Source organism: Leucoraja erinacea, chromosome 22 (assembly GCF_028641065.1).
Source record: "Leucoraja erinacea ecotype New England chromosome 22, Leri_hhj_1, whole genome shotgun sequence".
In the NCBI taxonomy this organism is placed as follows: Eukaryota; Metazoa; Chordata; class Chondrichthyes; order Rajiformes; family Rajidae; genus Leucoraja; species Leucoraja erinaceus.
The window spans coordinates 35008610-35036151 of record NC_073398.1 but is presented as its reverse complement, the minus strand read 5'-3'; the positions used below and the strand labels follow the sequence as shown (position 1 = coordinate 35036151).

Sequence of the window (27542 nt, the reverse complement as noted above, 5' to 3'; positions counted from 1 at the left end):
TTCCAGCATCCAGCCTGTCCAATTCCTTAAGAATTTTTTTGTGTTTCTATAGGATCCCCTCTCATCCTTCTAAATTCCAGTGAATACAAGCCCAGTCAACCCATTCTTGCATCATATGCCAGTCCCGCCATTCCGCTAGGCAGAGGTAGATAGATTATTGATTAGTACGGGTGTCAGGGGTTATGGGGAGAAGGCAGGAGGATGGGGTTAGGAGGGAGAGATAGATCAGCCGTGATTGAATTGCGGAGTGGACTAGATGGGCCAAATGGCCTAACTCTTTCGGCTGAATACAAGAGCAGGGGTGTAAATGCTGAGGCTCTATAAGGCGCTGGTCAGGCCGCATTGGGAATATTGTGAGCAATTCTGGGCCCCATATCTGAGGAAGGATGTGCTGTTCTCTGGAGAGGGTCCAGAGGAGGTTTACAAGAATGATCCCAGGAATGAGTGAGTTAACATATGATGAGCGTTTGACACCACTGGGCCTGTACTCGCTGGAGTTTAGAAGAATGAGGGGGGACCTCATTGAAACGTATTGAATAGTGAAAGGCCTGGATAGAGTGGATGCGGAGAGGATGTTTCCACTAGTGGGAGAGTCTAGGAATTAAAGCACGTTCCTTTAAAAAGGAGATGAGGAGGAATTACTTTAGCCAGAGGGTGGTGAATCTGTGGAATTCTTTGCCACAGACGGGTGTGGAGGCCTGGTCAGTGGATATTTTTAAGGCGGAGATAGATAGATTCTTGATCAGTGTGTCAGGGGTTACGGGGAGAAGGCAGGAGAACGGGGTTGGGAGGGAGAGATAGATTGAATGGCGGAGTAGGCTGGATGGGCCGAATGGCCTATTACTGCTCCTATCACTTATGAACATAAAATATATGAAGAGAGAGTGACCGAGGTGCGACTGACCCTTGATGATGCTGCTGGCCTTGCCGAGGCAGTGTGAGGTGTAGATGGAGTCAATGGAAGGAAGGTAGACAGCAAAACTTGGCAGGACAGGCCCCATCTCTAGAGAGAAGGAACGGGTAACCCTTCTTCTAACTTCAATTTAAACCGGCATCTGCAGTTCTATCCTGCTCAATGGAAGGGAGGCTGGTTTGTGTGATGCTCTGGGCTGCGACCACAATTCGCTGGGGGGAGGTGGGGGGGGGGGGGGGGGGGGGGGGGGGGGGGGGGGGGGGGGGGGGGGCGGGGGGGGGGGGGGGGGGGGGGGATTGTTACCTGTGTCCACCACCTCTTTCACAATCACGGCACAGTAAGGGTTCTGGATGTCCTCTGCTGGCTGTGACGGGCCGCTGTCAAAGTTGGAGAACCCAATGCGGAGGAAGGGATTCATCTCGTCGATCTTCACGGTCAGACCTGGGGGGAAGAACAAGGAGAAAGTAAACATGCAGGTACAGCAGGCAGTGAAGAAAGTGAACATGCAGGTACAGCAGGCAGTGAAGAAAGTAAACATGCAGGTACAGCAGGCAGTGAAGAAAGTAAGCATGCAGGTACAGCAGGCAGTGAAGAAAGTAAACATGCAGGTACAGCAGGCAGTGAAGAAAGTAAGCATGCAGGTACAGCAAGTAGTGAAGAAAGTAAGCATGCAGGTACAGCAGGCAGTGAAGAAAGTAAACATGCAGGTACAGCAGGCAGTGAAGGAAGCTAATGGCATGTTGGCCTTCATAACGATTTGAGTGTAGGAGCAAGGAGATCCTACTGCAGTTGTACAGGACCCTGGTGAGACCACACCTGGAGTATTGTGCGCAGTTTTGGTCTCCTAATTTGAGGGAGGACATTCTTGTTATTGAGGCAGTGCAGCGTAGGTTCACCAGGTTAATCCCCAGGATGGCGGGACTGTCATATGAGGAAAGATTGGAAAGACTGGACTTGTATTCACTGGTTTAGAAGGATGAGAAGATTTCTTAAAGAAAAGTATAAAATTATAAAAGGGCTGGACAAGCTAGATGCAGGAAAAATATTCCCAATGTTGGGCGAGTCCAGAACCAGGGGCCACAGTCTGAGAATAAAGGGGAGGCCATTTCAAACTGAGATGAGAAAAAACTTTTTCACCCAGAGAGTTGTGAATTTATAGAATTCTCTGCCACAGAGGGCAGTGGAGGCCAATTCACTGGATGCATTTAAAAGATAGTTAGACAGAGTTCTAGGGGCTAGTGGAGTCAAGGGATATGGGGAGAAGGCAGGCACGGGTTACGGATTGTGGATGATCACCCATGATCACAATGAATGGCGGTGCTACATTAGTAATAATCTTTCAAAACTCCTTAGATTCTGGAGTAGTTCCAGAGGATTGGCGGGTAGCAAACGTAACCCCACTTTTTAAGAAGGGAGGGAGAGAGAAAACGGGGAATTACAGACCAGTTAGCCTAACATCGGTAGTGGGGAAACTGCTAGAGTCAGTTATTAAAGATGGGATAGTAGCACATTTAGAAAGTGGTGAAATCATTGGACAAAGTCAGCATGGATTTACGAAAGGTAAATCATGTCTGACGAATCTTATAGAATTTTTCGAGGATGTAACTAGTAGCGTGGATAGGGGAGAACCAGTGGATGTGGTGTATCTGGACTTCCAGAAGGCTTTCGACAAGGTCCCACATAAGAGATTAGTATACAAACTTAAAGCACATGGCATTGGGGGTTCAGTATTGATGTGGATAGAGAACTGGCTGGCAAACAGGAAGCAAAGAGTAGGAGTAAACGGGTCCTTTTCACAATGGCAGGCAGTGACTAGTGGGGTACCTCAAGGCTCAGTACTGGGACCCCAGCTATTTACAATATATATTAATGATCTGGATGAGGGAATTGAAGGCAATATCTCCAAGTTTGCGGATGACACTAAGCTGGGGGGCAGTGTTAGGTGTGAGGAGGATGCTAGGAGACTGCAAAGTGACTTGGATAGGCTGGGTGAGTGGGCAAATGTTTGGCAGATGCAGTTTAATGTGTATAAATGTGAGGTTATCCATTTTGGTGGCAAAAACGGGAAAGCAGATTATTATCTAAACGGTGGCCGATTGGGAAAGGGGGAGATGCAGCGAGACCTGGGTGTCATGGTACACCAGTCATTGAAGGTAGGCATGCAGGTGCAGCAGGCAGTAAAGAAAGCGAATGGCATGTTGGCTTTCATAGCAAGAGGATTTGAGTATAGGAGCAGGGAGGTTCTACTGCAGTTGTATAGGGTCTTGGTGAGACCACACCTGGAGTATTGCGTGCAGTTTTGGTCTCCAAATCTGAGGAAGGACATTATTGCCATAGAGGGAGTGCAGAGAAGGTTCACCAGACTGATTCCTGGGATGTCAGGACTGTCTTATGAAGAAAGACTGGATAGACTTGGTTTATACTCTCTAGAGTTTAGGAGATTGAGAGGGGATCTTATAGAAACTTACAAAATTCTTAAGGGGTTGGACAGGCTAGATGCAGGAAGATTGTTTCCGATGTTGGGGAAGTCCAGGACAAGGGGTCACAGCTTAAGGATAAGGGGGAAATCCTTTAAAACCGAGATGAGGAGAACTTTTTTCACACAGAGAGTGGTGAATCTCTGGAACTCTCTGCCACAGAGGGTAGTTGAGGCCAGTTCATTGGCTATATTTAAGAGGGAGTTAGATGTGGCCCTTGTGGCCAAGGGGATCAGAGGGTATGGAGAAAAGGCAGGTACGGGATACTGAGTTGGATGATCAGCCATGATCATATTAAATGGCGGTGCAGGCTCGAAGGGCCGAATGGCCTACTCCTGCACCTAATTTCTATGTTTCTATGTTTATGTCTGGTACAGGTGTCAGGGGTTATGGGGAGAAGGCAGGAGAATGGGGTTAGGAGGGAGAGATAGATCAGTCATGATTGGACGGCAGAATAGTCTTGATGGGCCGAATAATAATAATAATAATAATTTTATTTATAGAGCACTTTAAAAACAAACATAGCTGCAACAAAGTGCTGTACATCACTAATCATTGACAAAAAAGTTAATACACACCAAAAATAACAATCAAAAGAAATAGTAGGAAAAGACATGTAAAATAAAGAAACATCAAAAACACCACAAACAGAAGCAAAGCCTCAGGCATGGTCAAAAGCCAGGGAGTACAAATGCGTTTTAACACTGGATTTGAAGATGGACAGTGAGGGGGCCTGTCTGATGTGCAGCGGCAGGGTGTTCCAGAGTGCCGGAGCAGCAACAGAGAAGGCTCTATCCCCTCTGAGCCTCCGACTAGACCTCGGTACCTCCAGGAGCAGCTGACCAGCTGACCTGAGGGACCGGGCAGGAGTGTATGGGTGGAGCAGCTCAGAGAGGTAAGGCGGGGCGAGCCCATTCAGAGATTTAAAAACAAATAACAGTAACTTAAAATGAATAGCCTAATTGTACTCCTATTCCTTATGACCTTATGACCCAAGGTCACACAGAGATGCTGCCTGACCCGCTAAGTTACTCCAGCACTCTGTGAAACGTCACCTATCCATGTTCTCCACAGATGCTGCCTGACCCGCTGAGTTACTCCAGCACTCTGTGAAACGTCACCTATCCATGTTCTCCACAGATGCTGCCTGACCCGCTGAGTTACTCCAGCACTCTGTGAAACGTCACCTATCCATGTTCTCCACAGATGCTGCCTGGCCCACTGAGTTACTCCAGCTTCTTGTGTCTATCTTAGGAGGCAACATGAGCTCCACTGGTTAAAAATACACACTGGCAGCTGCCAAGTAGACTGGAGGTAAGAATGCTACGCAATAAATTCAATTGGAGTCATCTTGGACACTTCATGCATTTCTTAGACTTGCTCATGATTCTAAAGGCTTTGGAAGGCTCAATCCTTCAATTCAATAAGAAGGTCGCCATACAAGGTCACCATGTTATTGGCGTTATTGGCTGGTTATTGGCTGCAACCTTCCCTCCATTGACGAACTATACACTGCAAGGGCCAGGAAGCGAGCGGGCAAGATCATCTCTGACCCCTCTCACCCTGGTCACAAACTCTTTGAATCACTTCCCTCTGGAAGGCGACTCCGGACTGTCAAAGCTGCCACAACCAGACATGAAAACAGCTTTTTTTCCACGAGTAGCAGCTCTACTCAACAACCAAAAGTCTGTAGCCTCCTTTTGCTCTGGTATTTTATTCCATTCACATGTTTAATCAATAATGTTTTATTATTATTGTTTAATGTTCTATGTGTCATTCCTAACTGTTACTGTATGTCATGTGGTCACTTGCGGGCGGAGCACCAAGGCAAATTCCTTGTATGTGAATGTACTTGGCCAATAAACTTATGCATTCATTCAGTCATTCATTCATTCAGTCAGTCATTCAATCATTCAGTCATTCATTCATCATGCATTCATTCATTCATTTTAGGAAAGATGTTGTCAAGCTTGAAAGGGTTCAGAGAAGATTTACGAGGATGTTGCCAGGACTAGAGGGTGTGAGCTATAGGGAGAGGTTGAGCAGGCTGGGTCTCTATTCCATGGAGCGCAGGAGGATGAGGGGTGATCTTATCGAAGTGTATAAAATCATGAGAGGAATAGATCGGATAGATGCACAGAGTCTCTTGCCCAGAGTTGGGGAATCGAGGACCAGGTTCACGGTGAAGGGGATAAGATGTAATTCGAAGGAAGAACTGCAGATGCTGGAAAAATCGAAGGTAGACAAAAATGCTGGAGAAACTCAGCGGGTGAGGCAGCATCTATAGATGCTGCCTCGCCCGCTGAGTTTCTCCAGCATTTTTGTCTACCATAGGAATCTGAGGGGTAACCTTTTCACACAAAGGGTGGTGGGTGTATGGAACCAGCTGCCAGAGAAGGTAGTTGAGGCTGGGACTATTCCATCGTTTAAGAAACAGTTAGACACGTATCTTATAGAAACGTACAAAATTCTTAAGGGGTTTGACAGGCTAGATGCAGGAAAATTGTTCCCGATGTTGGGGAAGTCTAGAACAAGGGGTCACAGTTTAAGGATAAGGGTCTTTTAGGACCGAGATGAGAAAAACTTTTTTCACACACAGAGTGGTGAATCTGTGGAATTCCCTGCCACAGAAGGTAGTTGAGGCCACAGTCCATTGGCTATATTTAAGAGGGAGTTAGATGTGGCCCTTGTGGCTAAAGGGATCAGGGGGTTATGGAGAGAAGGCAGGTACAGGATACTGAGTTGGATGATCAGCCATGATCATATTGAATGGCGGTGCAGGCTCGAAGGGCCGAATGGCCTACTCCCGCACCTATTTTCTATGTTTCTATGTACATGGATAGGACAGGTTTGGAGGGATATGGACCAAGCGCAGGCAGGTGGGACTAGTGTAGATGGGACATGTAGCTCCGATCATCCTGGCGAGAGGGCCTGAAACATCGGAGAGCCCAAAGGCCCCGGCCACAGGTGAACAAAGAGGAAGTGGGCTGAACTTTGTTGCCTTCCCTCACAGTGGGGAACTTTGATTCGGCTGTGTGGGGGGTGTTCTTGTTAAATTCTATCATGTGTTGTGTTATTTTTATTCGCGTGACTGTACGGCGACTCAAATCTCACTGTACCAATTGGTGCAATAAATGTCCCTTGACCTCTTGAACATGTTGGCCGGCGTGGGCAAGTTGGGCCGAAGGGCCTGTTTCCACGCTGTATCACTCTATGACTCTATCTCTATGCAGTAGATGAGGTTGGAGGAGGTGTAGGCGGAGGTGGGATGAAGCACAGATGGCGACGTGTCTCAGCAGCAGAGTGACTAATGTGGGAACTATAAGCAGCCCAACCAACACGGCTTGTAACAAAATACCGTGAGGCTGAAATGTCAACGTCTGTGAACGACGCTAGAGAAATCCTCGCAGCGTACTCAGAGCAACAAAGCTCCTGGATTCCTCCCTAGTCTAATCTTCAACAGCATTTTATTGATAACTTTAGAAGGATGAGAGGATATCTCATTGAAACATGTAACATTATTAAAGGTTTGGACACGCTAGAGGCAGGAAACATGTTCCTGAAGAAACCATTCACTGTAATCTTGGATGATCATCCACAATCAGTAGGTACACAAAAATGCTGGAGAAACTCAGCGGGTGCAGCAGCATCTATGGAGCGAAGGAAATAGGCAACGTTTCGGCCCGAAACGTTGCCTATTTCCTTCGTTCCATAGATGCTGCTGCACCCGCTGAGTTTCTCCAGCATTTTTGTGTACCTTTGATTTTCCAGCATCTGCAGTTCCTTCTTAAACAACATGTTCCTGATGTTGGGGGAGTCCAGAACCAGGGGCCACACACAGTTTAAGAATAAGGGGTAAGCCATTTAGAACAGAGGTGAGGAAACACTTTTTCACACAGAGAGTTGCGAGTCAGTGGAATTCTCTGTCTCAGAGGGCGGTGGAGGCCGGTTCGCTTGATGCTTTCAAGAGAGAGCTAGATAGGGCTCTTAAAGATAGTGGAGTCAGGGGATATGGGGAGAAGGCAGGAACGGGGTACTGATTGGGGATGATCAGCCATGATCACATTGAATGGTGGTGCTGGCTCAAAGGGCCAAATGGACTACTCCTGCACCTGTTGTCTATTGTGATTAGAAGCAAGTCATAGAGTGATACAGTGTGGAAACAGGCCCTTCAGCCCAACTTGCCCACGCCGACCAACATGTCCCATCTACACTAGTCCCACCTGCCTGCGTTTGGCCCATATCCCTCCTATCCATGTACGTGTCTAACTGTTTCTTAAACGTTGGGATAGTCCCTGCCTCAACCACCCCCTCCAGCAGCTCGTTCCATACACCCACCACCCTTTGTTTAAAGCAATTGCCCTTCAGTTTCTGAATAAATCTTTCCCCCCCTCACCTTAAACCTATGTCTCCTAATTCTTGATTCCACTACTCAGGTTGAAAGAATTTGCATTCTCAATCCATTAAAAAAAATAAATGGCGCTGCAGTAGAGTTGCTGCCTTTACAGCGCCAGAGAACCAGGTTCATTGAAGGTAGGCATGCAGGTGCAGCAGGCAGTGAAGAAAGCGAATGGTATGTTAGCTTTCATAGCAAAAGGATTTGAGTATAGGAGCAGGGAGGTTCTACTGCAGTTGTACAGGTCTTGGTGAGACCACACCTGGAGTATTGCGTACAGTTTTGGTCTCCAAATCTGAGGAAGGACATTATTGCCATAGAGGGAGTGCAGAGAGAGGTTCACCAGACTGATTCCTGGGATGTCAGGACTGTCTTATGAAGAAAGACTGGATAGACTTGGTTTATACTCTCTAGAATTTAGGAGATTGAGAGGAGATCTTATAGAAACGTACAAAATTCTTAAGGGGTTGGACAGGCTAGATGCAGGAAGATTGTTCCCGATGTTGGGGAAGTCCAGGGACAAGGGGTCACAGCTTAAGGATAAGGGGGGAAATCCTTTAAAACCGAGATGAGAAGAACTTTTTTCACACAGAGAGTGGTGAATCTCTGGAATTCTCTGCCACAGAAGGTAGTTGAGGCCACAGTCCATTGGCTATATTTAAGAGGGAGTTAGATGTGGCCCTTGTGGCTAAAGGGGACCAGGGGGTATGGAGAGAAGGCAGGTACGGGATACTGAGTTGGATGATCAGCCATGATCATATTGAATGGCGGTGCAGGCTCGAAGGGCCGAATGGCCTACTCCTGCACCTAATTTCTATGTTTCTATATTTCTATGTTTCGGTCCTGAGTACGGCTGCTGTCTGTACAGAGTTTGCACGTTCTCCTTGTGACCGCGCAGTTTCCTCCCACACTCCAAAACCATGCAGGTTTGTAGGTCAAAATAGGCTTTGTAAATTGCCCCTAGCGGTATAGTATAAGTGTATGATGTGATTGTTGGTCAGTACGGACTCTGTGGGCCAAAGGGCCTGTTTACAATCTGCATCTCAAACGAAAACGAAACTCCTAACGTACTGAACGCTGACATTTCAGGCGCGCTTTTAAACATCGAGTGAGAGGAAGCTGCCATTGAAGGTTTGAGTTGGAATCGCCATTGATGCTCAAAGGAGAGAAAGTTTCTTTGATGAACAAAGACAATTTCTCTCTTTGAAAATCGCGTGTTTGATTCGAAAATAGTTGTGGATTATTTTAATACAGCTCGCAATATAATTACGGCTCATTTCATAGAAACAAACACCGACCAACATGCCCCATCTACATAGAAACATAGGTGCAGGAGTAGGCCATTCGGCCCTTCGAGCCTGCACCGCCATTCAATGTGATCATGGCTGATCATCCAACTCAGTATCCCGTACCTGCCTTCTCTCCATACCCCCTGATCCCCTTAGCCACAAGGGCCACATCTAACTCCCTCTTAAATATAGCCAATGAACTGTGGCCTCAACTACCCTCTGTGGCAGAGAATTCCAGAGATTCACCACTCTCTGTGTGAAAAATGACTAGTGTGACTGTGTGAAAAAATTACTACACTTGTCCCACCTGCCTGCGTTTGGCCCATATCCCTACAAACCTGCCCTATCCATGCACCTGTCTAAATGTTTCTTAAATCTACATTCCTCAACTACCTCCTCTTTAGTTTACAGTTTAGGTTTAGAGATACAGCGCGGAAACAGGCCCTTCGGCCCACCGAGTCCGCGCCGACCAGCGATCCCCGCACACTAACACTATCCTACACCCAACTAGGGACATTTTTTACATTTACACCAAGCCAATTAACCTACAAAACCTGTAAGTCTTTGGAGTGTGGGAGGAAACCGAAGATCTCGGAGAAAACCCACGCAGGTCACGGGGAGAACGTACAAACTTGCAGGTTGAAAATCCAGTGGCGACCAGAACAAGGTACGACTCTTTGGGCGACTACTCACGGCCGTACAGGCTTCACCCCGCGACATGTCGCCGGTACGGTCGTGAGTCGTCTCCTCAGTCGCCTAAAGAGTCGTCGCGTCTTTCTGGTCGCTGCTGGATTTTCAACATGGTGAACATTGTCGGTGACCAGCAACGACCTATGACGGGTGCCAGCAGTCGCCGAAAAAGTCACGTAAGTGGGACAGGCCACATTACATGGACAAGTTGGGCCGGAGATTAATACGTGAAAATTTGATATTTATAATTTGCGAGGTATTAATTTTGCTGATCCACTGTTTTAATAGAATATTCCTTTTATTAAATGTGATTATTTACACCGATGCTGGAGTTTACACTTTCAGATAGACACTCGCACTTTTGAAGTGTTGTCACACTTTCACACTTTGTTTATTAATCACACAAACACTTTGGAAGGAAGTGCTCAGTTTAGTTTAGAGCTACCGCGTAGAAACAGGCCCTTCGGCCCACCGAGTCCGCGCCGACCAGCGATCCCCGCACACTAACACTATCCAACACACACCAGGGACAACTTGCAACCAAAGCCAAACAACCTACAAACCCGCACGTGTTCGGAGTGTGGGAGGAAACCGGAGCACCCGGAGAAAACCCACGAGGGCCGCAGGGAGAAACGTGCAAACTCCGTACAGACAGCGCCCGTGGTCAGGATCAAACCCGGGGTGTCTGGCGCCGTGAGGCCGCAACTCTACCGCTGCGCCACCTTCCCACTGAAATAAGATTAGTTTAACTTGGCATTAGATGGACACAAAGAACTGCAGATGCTCTGTTAATACACAAAGGCTAACCGAATGCGTTGCACTCTGCCCAAAAGTCAAATAATGGCTTTTATCGGCGACTGCCCGCACCTGTCATAGGTCATTGCATAAAAGGACCCCCACCCTCCCGTCTCCACCAGCCAGTGAAGTGAAGGATCTAAACCAGTGGTTCCCAACCTTTTTTTGGCCATGCCCCACCTAATCACCTCTAAAATCCTGATGCCCCCCCTTGCTTTCCCTTGAGAGAAAACGGAGGAAATAGATACTATAAGGGTAACTTAGCAAAAGCTCTTTGAATCGCATTTCTAAATCCAATTCAATAAATAAGGTTCTCCCATGACCTCGCGCGCTTCGTGCGACGTGCATGAAGAGCGATGGCGCGGTGATTGTGTAATAACTACAAAATAAAGACCTTTTTTACCCAAAAAAAATTATTTACTCAAAATAACATCTGAAACATAAACTACATATGTTTACCTGATGGAAAATCCCAAAAAATAAAAATCGAAAATTTGGACCCAGACCTCCTCAGTCGCACTCAATTGCCCCCCTTAAAAATCAAATTGCCCCACGTTGGGAACCACTGATCTAAACCAACAACACACATTTGCATTAATATAGTGCCTTTCTAACACGCAACAAGACTATTCCTAAATAGGCACGTGGATATGCAGGGTGGTGCTCAGACGTGGCGTTGAAGGACAAGAAGCTGAAGCAAAGAAGTCAAAGCCAAATGTCCGAGTGGAAACAAAGCCGAAACGCCAATTCACCGCATGGCTGCGTTGCCTAAAAGCAAACTCACCGAATGCCTCTCTGCCGAAAAGTCAAATAACGGACATGACGTCGCTGGAGGGGCGGTACTTATCCGCGATTGTTCCAGAGCACCACCCCACCCCCCGCGTCCATCACGTCACTGGCCGTTGGAGACGGGAGGGTGGGGGTCATTTTTCCACACAACCCATTATTCGACTTTTCGGCAGAGGTCTGTCTGTGAATATTGCCATAGAGGGAGTGCAGAGAGCGGTTCACCAGACTGATTCCTGGGATGTCAGGACTGTCTTATGAAGAAAGACTGGATAGACTTGGTTTATACTCTCTAGAATTTAGGAGATTGAGAGGGGATCTTATAGAAACTTACAAAATTCTTAAGAGGTTGGACAGGCTAGATGCAGGAAGATTGTTCCCGATGTTAGGGAAGTCCAGGACAAGGGGTCACAGCTTAAGGATAAGGGGGAAATCCTTTAAAACCGAGATGAGAAGAACTTTTTTCACACAGAGAGTGGTGAATCTCTGGAACTCTCTGCCACAGAGGGTAGTTGAGGCCAGTTCATTGGCTATATTTAAGAGGGAATTAGATGTGGCCCTTGTGGCTAAGGGGATCAGGGGGCATGGAGAGAAGGCAGGTACGGGATACTGAGTTGGATGATCAGCCATGATCATATTGAATGGCGGTGCAGGCTCGAAGGGCCGAATGGCCTACTCCTGCACCTAATTTCTATGTTTCTATGAATGAGGAAGTCGAGGATCCAATTGCAGAGGGAAGCTGGTGGGAACCTCACACCTCAGAAGTGAGAGGCTGAAAATGTCCGTATAAACTCCAGCCCGTTGGCCAATCGGGTCACCGAAAAAGCCGCGGCGTGAGGACGTTTGACGCGCGGCGTTTTTTTCCCAAGTGTCGCCACATTTTTTTTTTTGCCGCCGCTGGATTTGGAAATGTTCGAAACCTTTTGGCGACAATGATATGATGCTGGCAGTCGCAGAAAAAAATTGGCAAGTGGGACAGGCTGCACTTTCAGACATCATGTATCTGTACACTGTGGACGGCTCGATTGTAATCGTGTATTGTCTTTCCACTGACTGGTTGGCACGCAACAAAAGCGTTTCGCCGTTCCTCGTTACACGTGACAATAAACTAAACTGAACTACGTTCTATGTTTAAAATGGCGAGGTTGGGAAGTTGCAAATCGGGTTCTGAAAACCCAAATCCAAATCGTCGATTCATATGGAGACGAGTTGTCGGACGGAATAACCATGGGGAGGTCTACTGTAGACTTCCCTCCACAGTCTGGGAGACAATGCCTTCCAATATCACTAGCTGTTCTAGTTACTGCCCACAATTTCCATCGTTGTGCTGCAGTCTTTCTTACTGTAACCCCGACCTTCAGTTTTGATGGCGGGACAACTTAGAAAATTAGAAACGTAGAAAATAGGCGCAGGAGGAGGCCATTCGGCCCTTCGAGCCAGCACCGCCATTCAACACGATCATGGCTGATCAACTACAATCAGTACCCCATTCCTGCTTTCCTTCCCCATACCCCTTGATTCTGTTACTCCTAAGAGTTAAATCTAACTCTCTTGAAAACATCCAGTGAATTGGCCTCCACTGCCTTCTGTGGCAGAGAATTCCGCAGATTCACAACTCTCTGGGTGAAAATTTTTTTCCTCATCTCTGTCCAAAATGGCCAACCTCTTATTCTTAAACTGCCTGGTTCTGGACTCTGCCAGACTTGGTCTTTTAATATAAACCACAACAATCCACCCTGTTACTATCTCACATCAACAATTTGGGTGCGAGATGATTTTAACAAATCCACGCTGGCTCCTTCAAACTTCTGCAAATTGCTAAATGATTTGGTTCTGGTGGAGACTGCTGCCAAATAGATCGGAGAAGTGGATGCAGAAACAAGGAACTGCTGATGCTGGTTTACAAAAAAAGGAACAAGGTGCTGGAGTAACTCAGCGGGTCATGCAGCATCTGTGGAGAACATGGATAGCTGACGTTTCACAGAGTGCTGGAGTAACTCAGCGGGTCAGGCAGCATCTGTGGAGAACATGGATAGGTGACGTTTCACAGAGTGCTGGAGTAACTCAGCGGGTCAGGCAGCATCTGTGGAGAACATGGATAGGTGACGTTGCACAGAGTGCTGGAGTAACTCAGCGGGTCAGGCAGCATCTGTGGAGAACATGGATAGGTGACGTTTCACAGAGTGCTGGAGTAACTCAGCGGGTGCAGCAGCATCTATGGAGCTAAGGAAATAGGCAACGTTTCGGGTCGAAACCCTTTCGGGTTTCGGCCCGAAACGTTGCCTATTTCCAGAAGGGTTTCGGCCCGAAACGTTGCCTAATTCCTTCGCTCCATAGATGCTGCTGCACCATAACTCAGCGGGTCAGGCAGCATCTGTGGAGAACATGGATAGGTGACGTTTCACAGAGTGCTGGAGTAACTCAGCGGGTCAGGCAGCATCTGTGGAGAACATGGATAGGTGACGTTTCACAGAGTGCTGGAGTAACTCAGCGGGTCAGGCAGCATCTCTGGGGAACTGTGGATAGGTGAAGTTTCGGGTCGGGACCCTTCTTCAGACTGAGAGTCGGGGGAAAAGGAAACGAGAGATATAGACGATGATGTCGTGAGATGTAGAACAAATGATTGAAAAATATGCAAATAGCAACAATGATAAGATTCAATTTTAATTTAAATGATTTAAATGATAAAGGAAACAGGTCATTGTTAATAATAATAATAATAAATTTTATTAATGGGCGCCTTTCAAGAGTCTCAAGGACACCTTACAAACATTTAGCAAGTAGAGGAAAAACATGTAAGGGGAATGAAATAAATAGTAGAGACATGACTAGTACACAAAGTAAAGACAGAATTCAATTCAAAACACAATATGAGGCAATTCAAGCACAGATGGAAAGGGAGGGGGACGTGGGGCTAAGGATAGGCAGAGGTGAAGAGATGGGTCTTGAGGCGGGACTGGAAGATGGTGAGGGACACGGAATTGCGGATCAGTTGGGGGAGGGAGTTCCAGAGCCTGGGAGCTGCCCTGGAGAAGGCTTTGTCCCCAAAACTGCGCAGGTTGGACTTGTGGATGGAGAGGAGACCGGCTGATGTGGATCTGAGGGACCGTGAGGGTTGGTAGGGAGAGAGGAGGTCAGTGGGATATGGGGGGGGGGCAGATGGTGGAGGACTTTGTAGGTTTGTTAGCTGTGGGCGAGGTGAAAACGAGTTACTGACAATGAGACTCAACAAGATGACTTTGAAGCTGGTGTGGCGATAAAATATGTAGTGGGGCTAAATGCAAATTGAAGGAACACCACCTCATATTTCACGGGCAGCTTACACCCCAGCGGTATGAACATTGACTTCTCTAACTCTCTCTCCGTCCCTCCCCACCCTAATTCTCCGACTAGTTTCACTTCCCTGCTGATTAATTTTACTGATTGCATGCCTCGTTGTCACCGTCCCCTCAGCCAATAATCATCTATTCTACATTTCCTAATCAGGAAGTGCATTGATCTGTCATTTTCACACCTCGCCCTTCCTTATCTCTAGTTCCCCTCTCCACTGACTCTCTCTCAGTCTGAAGAAGGGTCACGGCGGCGCAGCAGTAGAGTTGCTGCCTTACAGCGAATGCAGCGCCCGGGTCCGATCCCGACTACGGGTGCTGTCTGTACGGAGTTTGCACGTTCTCCCCGTGACCTGCGTGGGTTTTCTCTGAGATCTTCCGTTTCTTCGCTAGATGCAGGAACATTGCTCCCGATGTTGGGGAAGTCCTGGACAAGGGGTCACTGTTTAAGGATAAGGGGGAAATCCTTTAAAACCGAGATGAGAAGAACTTTTTTCACACAGAGAGTGGTGAATCTCTGGAACTCTCTGCCACAGAGGGTAGTTGAGGCCACAGTTCATTGGCTATATTTAAGAGGGAGTTAGATGTGGCCCTTGTGGCTAAAGGGATCAGAGGGTATGGAGAGAAGGCAGGTACGGGATACTGAGTTGGATGATCAGCCACGATCATATTGAATGGCGAATGGTGCAGGCTCGAAGGGCCGAATGGCCTACTCCTGCACCTAAGTTCAATGTTTCTATGTTTCTCACACTCCAAAGACGTTATTTGGCTTGGTATACGCGTACATTGTCCCTAGCGTGTGTAGGATTGTAGGGTAGTTAGCGTGCGGGGATCGCAGGTCGGCGCGGACCCGGTGGGCCGAAAGGGGCCTGTTTCCGAGCTGCATCTCTAAACCAAACTGAAATGGTCTCGGCCCGAAACGTCGCCCATCCCTTCTCTCCAGAGATGCTGCCTATCCCGCTGAGTTACTCCAGCATTGTGTGTCCATTTGCAACGATGGATGTTTTTCTGCTACTTACGATGGCCCTCGGGACTACAAAAAACTGGACGGAGAGCACTTTGGAGGAAGATGAAGTGAATAAAAGATCACGGCACATCACAGCAAATCACTCCGTTTCCTGCAGCTCTTACAGTCCTGGTTTTAACTAGAATCTTGAACTAACAGAATGGCAGGAAGTGTATCAATGTGCGGTGAGGGACTCTGGTGATTTAATGGTCATTGCCAGGGGAATGGATGCTCAGTCCATTATTACTTTTAACTCCGTTTTCTCTTGAGGGCAGAATGTTGAGAGGTGACCTAACAATGTTTAAGAAAGAACTGCAGATGCTGGAAAAATCGAAGGTACACAAAAATGCTGGAGAAACTCAGCGGGTGAGGCAGCATCTACGGAGCGAAGGAATAGGCGACGTTTCGGGTCGAGACCCTTCTTTAGACTGATGTGGGGGGGGGGAAGAATAAAGGAAGATGCAGAGACAGTGGGCTGTGGGAGAGCTGGGAAGGGGAGGGTAGTTTACACCCCAGCGGTATGAACATTGACTTCTCCAATTTCAGGTAGTCCCTGCTTTCTCCCTCCTTCCCCTCCCCTTCCCAGCTCCCCCACAGCCCACTGTCTCCGCCTCGTCCTTTCTTCTTCCACCCCCCTCCCCACCCCCACATCAGTCTGAAGAAGGGTCTCGACCCGAAACATCACCCATTCCTTCGCTCCATAGATGCTGCCTCACCTCCTGAGGTTAATACAATGATGATAGAGTGGGTGTAGAGAGAGAGAATGCCCCCACACATGGTCCCCAGACAGCGCAGTTTAGATTTAAAGATACAGGCCCTTCGGCCCAGCGTGTGTCCTCGCCCACCAGTGATCCCTGCACAATAACACAAGCCTGCACACATACACCAGGAACAATTTACACATATCAAGTGTTCGGCATGGACTCGAAGGGCCGTGATGACCTGTTTCCGTGCTGTAATTGTTATATGGTTATACAGACCTGCAATCCTGTATGTCTTGAGTGTGGGAGGAAACCCAAGGTCTCGGAGAAAACCCACGCGGGTCACGGGGAGAACGTGCATACTCCGTACAGACAGCGCCCGTATTCGGATTCACAAAGTCGAAAGTGCCGGCACGAAGTTGCACATAGAAACATAGAAATTAGGTGCAGGAGTAGGCCATTCGGCCCTTCGAGCCTGCACCGCCATTCAATATGATCATGGCTGATCATCCAACTCAGTATCCCGTACCTGCCTTCTCTCCATACCCTCTGATCCCCTTAGCCGCAAGGGCCACATCTAACTCCCTCTTAAATATAGCCAATGAACTGGCCTCAACTACCCTCTGTGGCAGAGAGTTCCAGAGATTCACCACTCTCTGTGTGAAAAAAGTTCTTCTCATCTCGGTTTTAAAGGATTTCCCCCTTATCCTTAAGCTGTGACCCCTTGTCCTGGATGGACCAGTGCACATGGACCAGTGCGCATTTTTCCGTCAACAGGTCACATATCTCGGACACGTGATCTCGGCAAGTGGTCTGAAGCCATCGGAGGAAGGAGTGGACGCAGTTTGGAAATTGCCGACGCCCGAGAATGTGAAGCAGCTTGAACTACTTTGGCAAGTTCATCCCGGCACTTCCCACTTTTTGTGCGCGCCATTGAAAACTGGACGTCGAATGGCACTGGTCCAAAGAGTGTGACCATGCATTCAATACCAGGTTGAAGGAGATCTTCGCCCTGGAGACGAGTTTGGTCCACTATGACCCATCGAAGCCGATCTCGCTGGCCGCCGATGCATCGCCCTATGGTCTTGGAGCCGTGATCTAACGAACGGCGCCGAACGGCAAGGAAGAACCAATCGCGTTCTCATCCAAAATCGCCGACGACCGCCCGAGAAAAACTCCAGCCAAGTGGACAAAGAAGCTCTGGCGACCGTGTTTGGTGCCCGGACGTTCCGCCAATATCGGAGTGGGCGACATTTCCTGCTCATCGCCCACCGCAAGCCGCTGCCGACTATTTTCAGTCCGGGGAAAAGTTTGCCCGTTGTGACCTCTACAACGTCGGGCCCTAATCACGATGGGATACGCGTGCCACATCATTCACCACACAGTCCACCAAACATCACGGTGTCTGTGCAGAGTTTGTGATCGCGTGGGTTTAATACGGGCGCCCCGGTTTCCTCCCGCACTCCAAAGACGTACAGGTTAGCAAAGACAATTAACCTACAAAAACATCTGCAATCTGAAGAAGGGTCTCCAACCCGAAATGTCACCTATTCCTTCGCTCCATAGATGCTGCCTCACCCTCTGAGTTTCTCCAGCATTTTTATCAACCACCGATTTTTCCAGCATCTGCAGTTCCTTCTTCAGCAAAACTAATTGTACAATCACTGGCTTCACGCCACTGAGTAAAGTCGCGCTTGTTTTTTTTGTTTCAACGATGAAATGCAAGGTGACAAAGGAGGCTTCAGCTACCACGTCCCATCTTAGTGACCTCTCCATCATCCTACGTGAACAAAGAGCTGTGTGGTCATACCTCAGTCACCACATGAATGCTGCCAGTTCCACCGAAGCCTCTTTGACAACAGGGCAACGTAGAAACATAGACAATAGGTGCAGGAGTAGAGGCCATTCGGCCCTTCGAGCCTGCACCGCCATTCAATATGATCATGGCTGATCATCCAACTCAGTATCCTGTACCTGCCTTCTCTCCATACCCCCTGATCCCTTTAGCCACAAGGGCCACATCTAACTCCCTCTTAAATATAGCCAATGAACTGTGGCCTCAACTACTTTCTGTGGCAGAGAATTCCACAGATTCACCACTCTCTGTGTGAATTTTTTTTTTCTCATCTCGGTCCTAAAAGATTTCCCCCTTATCCTTAAACTGTGACCCCTTGTTCTGGACTTCCCCAACATCGGGAACAATCTTCCTGCATCTAGCCTGTCCAACCCCTTAAGAATTTTGTAAGGTTCTATACGATCCCCCCTCAATCTAGCGAGTACAAGCAACCGTGGCTCCACTCGCTCATCTCTGAGCTTGGAGGTTGTGGGTTCGAATCCCACACAAGGCCTTTGAACACAACACGTTGGGCTGAGTCATTGATGGTATTTGTGGGGGGGGGGGGGGGGGGGGTGTTTTATGTTGTATTAGAATCTGGGTACCACACGTGGAGTATTGTGTGCAGTTTTGGTCCCCTAATTTGAGGGAGGACATTCTTGCTATTGAGGGAGTGCAGTGTAGGTTCACCAGGTTAATTCCCGGGATGGCGGGACTGTCATATGCTGAGAGAATGGAGCGGCTGGGCTTGTACACTCTGGAGTTTAGAAGGATGAGAGGGCATCTTATCGAAACATATATGATTGTTAAGGGTTTGGACACGCTAGAGGCAGGAAACATGTTCCCGATGTTGGGGGAGTCCAGATCCAAGGGCCACAGTTTAAGAATAAGGGGTAAGCCATTTAGAACGGAGACGAGGAAACACTTTTTCTCACAGAGAGTTGTTCGTCTGTGGAATTCTCTGCCTGTGGAGGTCAGTTCTCTGGATGCTTTCAAGAGAGAGTTAGATAGAGCTCTTAAAGATAGTGGAGTCAGGGGATATGGGGAGAAGGCAGGAACTGGGTACTGATTGGGGATGATCAGCCATGATCACATTGAATGGCGGTGCTGGCTCGAAGGGCCGAATGGCCTACTCCTGCACCTATTGTCCATTGTCTGTAGCCTCAGTGAAATAAAAGAGACGCTTCAATGAAAAAGACTGTGGCCTTTATTTATCGTAGAATTTAGTTTAGAGATACACAACACAGAAACAGGCCCTTGAGCCCACCCAGTCAGTGCCAACCAATGATCCCCGCACATTAACACTAATCTACATGTATTGTCACCTTGTCGTGGTGGAGAAGCTTGTGTGGACCTGAGATCCTGAGAGCGATGCCGTCTGGAGCGACGCTCCTGGTAGGGCCACCCATGGCGGTCAGGTCGAGGGGGGGAGGTCCCTGACAAAGAGCCAATCCAATAACAAGACCTCAACGGTGGAACAGGCGGAGGACGATGGCTGACCTTAGTGGAGCGTCACGACGGCTGGGAAGGCGGATGAAGGCTGCGGCAGAAAAGGGTCTCCGGTCGTCTCGGACTCCACGCCACTGGATCCTGACCCAGATCTGTGAAGGGCCGTGGGGTGGCTGGCTGTGCACCAGTCTCCCCACGTTAAACAATGTCACGCACAGGCGTCCACCATGCCTGGAGACACCCATGGTCAGTCCGCCAAAACTGGGGGGGGGGGGGCTAAGAAGACACAGACTAGGGAGAATTTACAATGACACCACGTCTGTACACCACTGGAGTGCGGGAGGAAAGCTGAACGCCCGGAGAAAACCCACACAAAAATAAACATTTGGACCGATACATGGATAGAGCAGGTTTAGAGGGACATGGGCCAATTGCTGGCAGGTGGGACTAGTGTAGATGGGTTTAAACCAGCATCTGCACTTCCTCCCTACACATGTTGGCCAGTGTGGGGGCAAGTTGGTGCCGAAGGGCCTGTTTCCACGCTGTATCACTCCTCGACTCAATGAGCAGCATATTAACAGGTGCATGAGGAAGGCATTGCTTAAATGCCATTCAATGACATTCAAAGTTTCCCTGTCGAGCAGGGAGTGTGGTCGGTGACAATTCACCAACAAGCTGCGACTGAGGTTACACTCATCATCACCATGGAGACGGCTTTGGCAGTCAGTCAGTCAAAGAAAATGGCTTCAAATTAGCACTAAACGCCACCAGCAAATAGATTAATGGAATTCTGAACTATTTCATGCAATCGAGGTCCACTTAAAACAGATTTGTGGAAGCTTTGTTAGTGGAGTTCTCCATAATTGAAAGGAAGTGCAATTCGAACTCTCAAAGTGCCATTAACTGTGGGTTTGTTGCTGAGAATCAACACGATGGCACAGCGGTAGAGTTGCTGCCCCCCAGCGCCAGAGGCCCGGGTTCCTCGGGTGCTGTCTGTACGGAGTTTGCACGCTCTCCCCGTGACCCACGGGGGTTTTCTCCTGGTGCTCTGGATCCCCCCACACACTCCAGAGACTTGGTAAAAATTGCAAATTGTTCCTAGTGTGTGTGTGTGTAGGATAGTGTTGGTGTGTGCGGGGATCGCTGGTCGGTACGGACTCGGTGGGCCGAAGGGCCTGTTTCCACGCTGTACCTCTAAACTAAACTAAACCTCACGAGGAAAGTTGTGATGTGGGGAGAAGATGGGAGGATTGAGGCAGGGCTGGGGAGTTTCAATATAAAGATACAGCATTGGAAAGAGGCCCTTCGGCCCACCAAGTCCACGCCGACCATCGATCACCCGTTCCCACTTTCTCATCCACTTCCTAACCACTAGGGGGGCAATTTACAGAGGGGGCCGATTAACCTGCAAACCCGCACGTCTTTGGAGTGTGGGAGGAAACCGGAGCGCCCGGAGAAAACCCACGCAGGTCACGGGGAGAGCGTGCAAAGTTGTCAAGGATTGAACCTGGACAACTGCGGCTGTGAGGCAGCAGCTCTACCCGCTGTGTCACCGTGTTGCCCGGGTGATGTTAGGTATCTCATGATTTTATACACCTCCATAAGATCACCCCTCATCCTCCTGTGCTCCAAGGAATAATGTCCCAGCCTACTGTAGCCGAGGCCCTCTAGTCCCGGCAGCGACCTCGTCAACCCTCTCTGCACTCTTCAAAGCTCGATTGGACTTATTGTCATTATCTCATAAGAGGCAACGAAGTGGATTTTCCTTACAGGCAAGTAACATTAAAATAAAGAATAAATAAAACATATTAAAAAAAAAAGCACAAACACAAAAGCCCACGACACAACATAACCCCACAGTGGCACCAAAGTTGAGGAAGGTACCATAGTCCAGCCAGCCTCCCCGCCGATCTTGACAACTCTTCCTAGAACACGGTGACCAACACTGTACACAATGGAACTGTTGCCTCTCCAACCTGTGTGAAGGAAGGAACGGCAGATGCTGGTTCAACAGGGATCTGAAGAAGGGTCTCCACCCAATACGCCATCCGTTTAGTTTAGAGATACAGCGCGGAAACAGCCCCTTCGGCCCACCACGTCCACAATGGCCAGCGATCCCCGCACACTAACACTATCCTACACACACTCGGGACAATTTTACATTTACACCGAGCCAATTAACCTGCTTGCCTGCACGCCGTTGGAGTGTGGGAGGAAACGGAAGATCTCAGAGAAAACCCACGCGGGTCATGGGGAACACGTGCAAACTCCGTACAGACAGCGCCCGTAGTCGGATGATCAGCCATGATCATATTGAATGGCGGTGCAGGCTCGAAGGGCCGAATGGCCTACTCCTGCACCTGTTGTCTATGTTTCTATGTAGTCGGGATGGAACCCAGGTCTCTGGCGCCGTGAGGCAGCAACTCTACCGCTGCGCCACCGTGCCGCCCATGGTAGGATGATTCAGTTGCCTGATAACAGCTGGGAAGAAACTGACTTGTGATCAACGAGTGTACGATCAGTCGGTGGGAAATGCCCAGTTTTGTGTCTGGATCCTTTCCAGATTTTTATTTTAGACCACCTGCTTTGCGGAATGAAAGCATGAGTGGGATGTGCTTGAGCTAATTGCCGAGCAGGCCGTGATAATGGAAAGTAGTTTGTAGTTTCATCCCACGCTGGGTTCCGCACTAATGCTTGTACCGCTAAATAATCCAATGATACCACCAGCCACGACAACATTGGATCTGGCGTGCCGGCTTAAAATGCACCGCAAAAGCTGTCAGCGTTAAAATCCAGCTGGCACGATAGCAGGAAGGTGGGATGGATGATAAATGGGGCGTGGGACTGAGGATCATTGTCGGAGGAATTAAGCGAGTCTCACCTGCAGATTATCATCGGAATCCAATTTAGGAATCAATTTTAGTCTTAGCGGGGAAACGGGCCCTTTGACCCACCGAGTCCGCGCCGACCAGCGATCACCCCGTACGCTAGCACCGCCCTTCGCACTACCGACAATTTAGAACTTTTACGGGCCTGTCCCACTTGCGCGACTTTTTCGGCGACTGCTGGCACTCGTCATAGGTCGTTGCAGGTCGCCGAAAATTTTCAACGTGTTGAGAATCCAGCGGCGACCGGAACAAGGTACGACTCTTTGGGCGACTGAGGAGACGACTGACGACCGTACAGGCGACTCCGCTTGGGGTGGGGCGTTCGGTTTCCGCCACCGCTGGGCGTGGTTTTTGCCGCGCTCACTGTGTGCTTGTTCTGAGATTCTGGATGTCGGAGGTCCTCAATAGAAAAGAAAAATACGCCTGCGGGCCGGGTAATGTCTGGTTATGAAGCATGTCTCTCCAAATAAATGGAGGGGCTGCACCCCCCCAGTTACGTGGCCCCTTTGTGTCTGTGTGTGTGTGTGTGTGTGTGTGTGTGTGTGTGTGTGTGTGTGTGTGTGTGTGTGTGTGTGTGTGTGTGTGTGTGTGTGTTGTGCGCGCGCAGTTGGATCAGTTGTGTGTGTGTGTGTGTGTGTGTGTGTGTGTGTGTGTGTGTGTGTGTGCGTGTGTGTGTGTGTGTGTGTGTGTGTGTGTGTGTGCGTGTGCGTGTGTGCGTGTGTGTGTGCGTGTGTGTGTGTGTGTGTGTGTGTGTGTGTGTGTGTGTGTGTGTGTGTGTGTGTGTGTGTGTGTGTGTGCGTGTGTGTGTGTGTGTGCGTGTGCGTGTGTGTGTGTGCGCTTGGATCAGTTGTGTGTGTGTGTGTGTGTGTGTGTGTGTGTGTGCGCGCTTGGATCAGTTGTGTGTGTGTGTGTGTGTGTGTGTGTGTGTGTGTGTGTGTGTGTGTGTGTGTGTGTGTGTGTGTGTGTGTGCGCGCTTGGATCAGTTGTGTGTGTGTGTGTGTGTGCGTGTGCGCGTGTGTGTGTGTGTGTGTGCGTATGTGTGTGTGTGTGTGCGTGTGTGTGTGTGTGTGTGTGTGTGTGTGTGTGTGTGGGTGTGTGTGTGTGTGTGTGTGTGTGTGTGTGTGTGTGTGTGTGTGTGTGTGTGTGTGTGTGTGTGTGTGTGTGTGTGTGTGTGTGTGTGTGTGTGTGTGTGTGTGTGTATGTGTGTGTGTGTGTGTGTGTGCGTGCGTGTGTCTCTCTCTCTCTGTACGTGTGTGACTTGTCACCTGACGGTGATACAGTAGACTCGTGTCCTGGCTGCCCTTCACTGGACAAGTGAAACTGGAGAATTTCAAGAGTCAGCTTGCCCTGTTAATCACTGGGTTACCAGCAACTGAGTTGACCGGGTTTGGCCCTCAGCGACCCAGTTTTGCAATGACTCACATCCACTTTCCAACAAGCTGGGGATGTGGAAAGCATTCAAGAAATCATTGCATTAGTTCCCCTTTTCTTACCGAGGCAGTGAACTTTCTCTCTGACCAACCCACTTCTGGAGACTGGAGGTTAATTATAGAAGAGACTAGCCCAGCTATTTTGATCTTGCGTTTCTGAAGAGCAATGCCTTTACTTTTGCCAAGTCATTCTTTCAGTCAGATGTCAGTCTGAAGAAGGGACTCGACCCGAAACGTCACCTATCCATGTTCTCCACAGATGCTGCCTGACCCGCTGAGTTATGGTGCAGCAGCATCTATGGAGCGAAGGAAATAGGCAACGTTTCGGGCCGAAACCCTTCTGGAAATAGGCAACGTTTCGGGCCGAAACCTGGAAGGGTTTCGACCCGAAACGTTGCCTATTTCCTTAGCTCCATAGATGCTGCCTGACCCGCTGAGTTACTCCAGCACTCTGTGAAACGTCACCTATCCATGTTCTCCACGGATGCTGCCTGACCCGCTGAGTTACTCCAGCACTCTGTGAAACGTCACCTATCCATGTTCTCCACAGATGCTGCCTGACCCACTGAGTTACTCCAGCTTTAAGTGTCTATCTTCAGGAGTAGGCCATTCGGCCCTTCGAGCCTGCACCGCCATTCAATATGATCATGGCTGATCATCCAACTCAGTATCCCGTACCTGCCTTCTCTCCATACCCTCTGATCCCCATAGCCACAAGGGCCCCATCTAACTCCCTCTTAAATATAGCCAATGAACTGGCCTCAACTACCCTCTGCGGCAGAGAGTTCCAGAGATTCACCACTCTCTGTGTGAAAAAAGTTCTTCTCATCTCGGTTTTAAAGGATTTCCCCCCTTATCCTTAAGCTGTGACCCCTCGTCCTGAACTTCCCCAACATCGGGAACAATCTTCCTGCATCTAGCCTGTCCAACCCCTTAAGAATTTTGTAAGTTTCTATAAGATCCCCTCTCAATCTCCTAAATTCTAGAGAGTATAAACCAAGTCTATCCAGTCTTTCTTCATAAGACAGTCCTGACATCCCAGGAATCAGTCTGGTGAACCTTCTCTGCACTCCCTCTATGGCAATAATGTCCTTCCTCAGATTTGGAGACCAAAACTGTACGCAATACTCCAGGTGTGGTCTCACCAAGACTCTGTACAACTGCAGTAGAACCTCCCTGCTCCTATACTCAAATCCTTTTGCTATGAAAGCTAACATACCATTCGCTTTCTTCACTGCCTGCTGCACCTGCATGCCTACCTTCAATGACTGGTGTACCATGACACCCAGGTTTCGCTGCATCTCCCCTTTTCCTAGTCGGCCACCATTTAGATAATAGTCTGCTTTCCTGTTTTTGCCACCAAAATGGATAACCTCACATTTATCCACATTAAACCTGTCCTAAACCTTCTGTTGGTACTGAATTACACTCTTATCTTTTCTTTCGCTCGCTGGAGTTTAGAAGGATGAGGGGGGGGACCTCATTGAAACTTACCGAATAGTGAAAGGCCTGGATAGAGTGGATGTGGAGAGGATGTTTCCACTAGTGGGAGAGTCTAGGACCAGAGGGCACAGCCTCAGAATTAAAGGACGTACTTTTAGGAAGGAGAAGAGGAGGAATTTCTTTAGTCAGAGGGTGGTGAATCTGTGGAATTCATTGCCACAGACGGCTGTGGAGGCCACAAGTCAGTGGATAGTTTTAAGACGGAGATAGATAGATTCTTGATTAGATACTGGTGTCAGGGGGTTATGGGGAGAAGGCAGGAGAATGTGGTTGAGAGGGAGAGATAGATCAGCCACGATTGAATGGCAGAGTAGACTTGATGGGCCGAATGGCCTAATTCTGCTCCAAGAACTTGCGCAGGGAGGAATGGGCAGTGGCTGGTTTGCACCAAAGATGGACACAATATGACAGGTGGGCAGGCGGCATCGCTGGAGAGAAGGAACTGGTGACGTTTTGGGTCGAGACACGTGACATTAGTCGAAAAGAAAAGAAAGAGAAAAAAAAAGTGGTGGAGTGGAACGCTGTGCGTACACGTGCTTCGTGACGCGCGGAGTCAAGGGGCACCTGTTGCTGGCACAGCTCACACCAGGGCGATAGCAGAGATCACAGCCGACAAGAAACGCACCCAGGCTTCCTGTGTGGTGGAGAGTTCACATCCTGCCTCAAGCTGTTCGCTTGTCAAACACTGGCCTGCACATGTCATAGAGTCTTTCAGTTTAGTCTGGTGATAACAGCGTGGAAAAAGGCCCCGTGTGGCCCACCAGGTCCGTGGCGACCATCCATCCCTGCTGGGGGAGCCCAGAACCAGGGGCTACACACAGTTTAAGAATAAGGGGTAAGCCATTTAGAACGGAGATGAGGAAACACTTGAGGTGCAGGAGTAGAGGCCATTCGGCCTTTCGAGCCAGCACCGCCATTCAATGTGATCATGGCTGATCATCCACAATCAGTACCCCGTTCCTGCCTTCTCCCCATATCCCCTGACTCTGCTATCTTTAAGAGCCCTATCTAGCTCTCTCTTGAAAGTATCCAGAGAACGACTAAAAGGACCCCATCACTGGACAGGGTGTTGTTATGTTGCATATGTAGTCCCACGTATGAGAAGCATGAGCCAGTTGCACCAGCACACGGGGATTTCCAAGCGAAGCCTAGCGAAGGCTGAGCAATTCTTTATGATACTCTTCCCGTCCTTTGGTAGTATAATAGTGTCACGGGAACTAATTAATATGGCCTCCGCTTTAGAGACACTTGCTAATGCCACTGCCATCTCCTTGAGTGCAACCCAGGAGGAGGTAGAAGGGGTAACAGCTGAGATGGCAGCTATAAGGACCGTAGTATTACAAAACAGAATGGCCTTAGATTTTATCCTGGCAGAAAAAGGAGGGACATGAGCAATAATAGATCGAGAAGGTTGCACTTTTATTCCTGATGCTTCCTCCAACATTCCCAACTTGGCTGCCCCATATCAGAATGGAAGTGACTAAAATAAGGAAGGTAGGAGCTGAATTCCATGGTTATAGCTCCGGTGGAGTTTGGTGGCCATTTAATATGTTTGGAGGGACTTGGGGAATGATTGTCCACTATGGATTGACTGTATTACTGGTTGTACTCGTAATTTGTCTGATGCGATGCTCATGGTCTTTCGAATGTACTCGGTAGTTATCAAAACTTTGATAGAAGGATGGAATGATGAAGCCGAATAAAGTTACACAAATAAGAAAATCTTAAAATAGGTTTCTGGGCTAGCTTACAGCTTATATTTAGTGTCAAATTAGGCTTGCCTCGGGTTGCGGTGTGTGAGATAATAAATACCATAACATTGTCTCCCAAGTGAGGAGGTGACAGAGAGGAAGAGAGAAACAGCTAGTCATATCTTTGGAGTAAGGTGCCGTAAACCAAATGGCCAATGTTTATGGGGGAGGAGACGAGAAAGGGAGAAACAGCTAGTCATATCTTTGGTTTAAGATACCATAAACCAAATGGCCAATGTTTATGGGGGAGGAGGTGAGAAAGGAAGAGAGAAACAGCTAGAGTCATATCTTTGGAGTAAGATGCC

General features: G+C 48.6%; 1 protein-coding gene across 2 annotated transcripts in view; it reads right to left on the bottom strand.

The window, feature by feature from the left end:
- Positions 1–27542, bottom strand: part of prkcq (protein kinase C, theta) — a 79067-nt gene that overhangs the window by 39517 nt on the left and 12008 nt on the right. For both annotated transcript variants that reach the window (XM_055653454.1, XM_055653455.1), the window contains exon 2: positions 1217–1354. In XM_055653454.1, the coding sequence (XP_055509429.1) occupies positions 1217–1331 (115 nt within the window). In that variant the 5' untranslated portion in view covers positions 1332–1354. The remainder of the gene's footprint in view (positions 1–1216; positions 1355–27542) is intronic.